Source organism: Panulirus ornatus, chromosome 16 (assembly GCF_036320965.1).
Source record: "Panulirus ornatus isolate Po-2019 chromosome 16, ASM3632096v1, whole genome shotgun sequence".
NCBI lineage: Eukaryota > Metazoa > Arthropoda > Malacostraca > Decapoda > Palinuridae > Panulirus > Panulirus ornatus.
In genome coordinates, this window is record NC_092239.1 from 44,283,934 (window position 1) to 44,287,505 (window position 3,572).

Consider the following 3,572-nt stretch of genomic DNA (forward strand, 5'->3'; position numbering starts at 1 on the left):
TTTGGTCAAGGTGGTGTGCGAAGTGAGAGGGTCAGGGAGAATGATTTGGTAAACAGAGAAGAGGTAGTAAAAGCTTTGCGGAAGATAAAAGCCGGCAAGGCAACGTGTTTGGATGGTATTGCAGTGAAATTCATTAAAAAAGGGGATGACTGTGTTGTTGACTGGTTGGTATGGATATTTAATGTATGTATGACTCATGGTAAGGTGCCTGAGGATTGGCGGAACGCATGCATAGTGCCATTATACAAAGGCAAAGGGGATAAAGGTGAGTGCTCAAATTACAGAGGTATAAGTTTGTTGAGTATTCCTAGGAAATTATATGGAAGGGGATTGATTGAAAGCATGTACAGAGCATCAGACTGGGGAAGAGCAGTGTGGTTTCAGAAGTGGTAGAGGATGTGTGGATAAGGTGTTTGCTTTGAAGAATGTATGTGAGAAATACTTAGAAAAACAAATGGGTTTGTATGTAGCATTTATGGATCTAGAGAAGGCATATGACAGAGTTGATAGAGATGCTGTGTGGAAAGTATTAAGAATATATGGTGTGGGAGGCAAGTTGTTAGAAGCAGTGAAAAGTTTTTATCGAGGATGCAAGGCATGTGTACGAGTAGGAAGAGAGGAAAGTGATTGGTTCTCAGTGAATGTAGGTTTGCGGCAGGGGTGCGTGATGTCTCCATTCTTGTTTAATTTGTTTATGGATGGGGTTGATAGGGAGGTGAATGCAAGAGTTTTGGAGAGAGGAGCAAGTATGAAGTCTGTTGTGGATGAGAGGGCTTGGGAAGTGAGTCAGTAATTGTTCACTGATGATACAGCGCTGATGGCTGATTCGGGTGAGAGCCTGCAGAAGCTGGTGACTGAGTTTGGTAAAGTGTGTGAAAGAAGAAAGCTGAGAGTAAATGTGAACAAGAGCAAGGTTATCAGGTACAGTAGGGTTGAGGGTCAAGTCAACTTGGAGGTAAATTTGAATGGAGAAAAACTTGAGGAAGTGAAGTGTTTTAGATATCTGGAAGTGGAATTGGCAGTGGATGGAACCATCGAAGCGGAAGTAAGTCACAGGGTGGAGGAGGGGGCGAAATTACTGGGGGCGTTGAAAAATGTGTGGAAGGCAAGAACATTATCTCGGAAAGCAAAAATGGATATGTTTGAAGGAATAGTGGTTCCAACAATGTTGTATGGTTGCGAGACGTGGGCTATGGATAGAGTTGTGCGGAGGGTGGTGGATGTATTGTAAATGAGGTGCTTGAGGACAATATGTGATATGAGATGGTTTGATCGAGTAAGAAATGAAAGGGTAAGAGAGATGTGTGGTAATAAAAAGAGTGTGGTTGAGAGAGCAGAAGAGGGTGTTTTGAAATGGTTTGGTCACTTGGAGAGAATGAGCGAGGAAAGATTGACAAAGAGGATACATCTGTCAGAGGTGGAGGGAACGAGGAGAAGTGGGAGACCAAATTGAAGGTGGAAAGATGGAGTGAAAAAGATTCTGAGCGATGGTGCTGAACATGGACGAGGGTGAAAAGCGTGCAAGGAGTAGAGTGAATTCGAACGATGTCGATACCGGGGTCGACGTGCTGTCAATAGATTGAACGAGGGCGTGTGAAGCATCTGAGGTAAACCATGGAAAGTTTTGTGGGGCTTGGATGTGGAAAGGGAGCTGTGGTTTCGTTGTATTATACATGACAGCTAGAGACTGTGTGAACGAATGTGGCCTTTGTTGTCTTTTCCTAGCGCTACCTCGTGCGCATGCGGGGGGAGGGGGTTGTCATTTCATGTGTGGCGAGGTGGCGACGGAATGAATAAAGGCAGGCAGTATGAATTATGTACATGTGTATATATGTATATGTCTGTGTATGTATATATATGTATACGTTGAAATGCATAGGTATGTATATGTGCGTGTGTGGACGTGTATGTATATACATATGTATGTGGGTGGGTTGGGACATTCTTTAGTCTGTTTCCTTGCGCTTCCTCGCTAAGGCGGGAGACAGCGACGAAGTGTAATAAATGAAAAAAACAAATAGATAAATATATATATATATATATATATATATATATATATATATATATATATATATATATATATATATATATATATATATATATATATATATTAGTTGTCCAATTACCTGATCTTGAGGAGTGCAAGGCAGAATTAGATCCAGACGACTATGAAGAAGTTCGTAAAGACACTGTTGAGCAGTTGAATGAATTTCAATCTTCGCTGTCTCGCATGACCAGTGGTGATATGACGCTGATTGATTCCTTCAGTGCCATGCAGCTGGCTATTCAGGCAGCTATATCTCAAGCTTTCAAAACACCAGAAGTTATTCAGATGTTTGCAAAGAAGCAGCCAGACCAGCTACGAGAAAAACTATCCCAGATCGAGAGAGACCATAAGATTAGCAAGGCCAAGACTTCAGGTACTTGAGTGGTACACATGTTGTCTAGCCCGAGTCACTTGCCTTCCTGTGGTGATACCCGTTGTATAAGAAGCAGGAAGGTCAGGTCGTCGAAGTCGAATGTCACCAGCTCTGACTTCTCTCCATGATGGTAGACTGCGAGCGGTTCTTCTTATGGAAAGGGTCAGGTCTTCTATAATTACAGCGCCATCTTGTGATTTGCTATTGCCAAACATCGAGTATGGAGGTCACGGGATAATATCACAGATGCGGCCGTAGCCTGCATGTAATTAGGTCAGGTGAGGTCACCCGCTGTGACCTGTCATCAAGTCAGGGTGTCGTTAGTGGGTCGCTGTACAATCATGTGTACTGATGACGCCAAACTTGTTACTGAAGCTTAGAGCAGCAGAGAGTGTAGCATTATTGTACCAGAACCGAGTTGGAATACAGCAGTGGTCTTGTACAGGATCACTGAAATTCCTCCTTAAACAAATACAGAGAAGATGGGAAAGCGTGAGAACTATTAGAATGTGACTTTCATGTTGGTAAATAGTTTGAGAATCAATCTGAAGTAAGAACTTTCACTTTGACATTAAGTGAATTTTGAAGCGAATGTCCATCGCTGTGAGAACACAAACACCTTAACATAGCTCACTGTTTACCGTCTCGAAGGTGAACCAAAATGTGCTGTTTACTCTGATGATGATACACCCCTCACATGTAACCCTACCTCCACCAACCTTTCTCCGCTTCCAGCCAACCCAACTTCACCCAGCGCCTTTCAAGGCCACGAGCAGTCAAAAACGAGCCAATCTCCGTCACCTGGCAACTTGATGTTACCTCGCTGCCCCTACGCACGGGGGCTTGTGTACCAAGTGGTGCTCCGCCCGCCAGTGATCAGCACTGTTTGCACATTGACACGGCCGGCCGGGGTATGAGTGTGGGTATGTAATATACACCTCAGCGCCGCCCATAAGCGATGGATCAGGGAAATGCGAGAATCAAAAGTTTTAATGTGTTACGCTCGAGGCAGGACGAGGTATAACACTAAACCACACTGAATATTATACATTTTTCATGAAGGTTATACATTGTCTACACTATTATCATACAACATTCTTCATGAAGGTTATACATTGTCTACACTATTATTATACAACATTCTTCATGAAG

The 3,572-nt window shown here is 43.2% G+C and overlaps 1 protein-coding gene across 1 annotated transcript; it reads left to right on the top strand.

The window, feature by feature from the left end:
• The first annotated feature begins 1,487 nt into the window (after positions 1-1,487).
• Positions 1,488-2,428, top strand: LOC139753921 (protein LZIC-like). The gene is made up of 2 exons (XM_071670878.1): positions 1,488-1,527; positions 2,151-2,428. Exons 1-2 carry the CDS (start codon positions 1,488-1,490, stop codon positions 2,426-2,428), a joined length of 318 nt encoding a protein of 105 aa, XP_071526979.1.
• Positions 2,429-3,572: the final 1,144 nt, after the last annotated feature.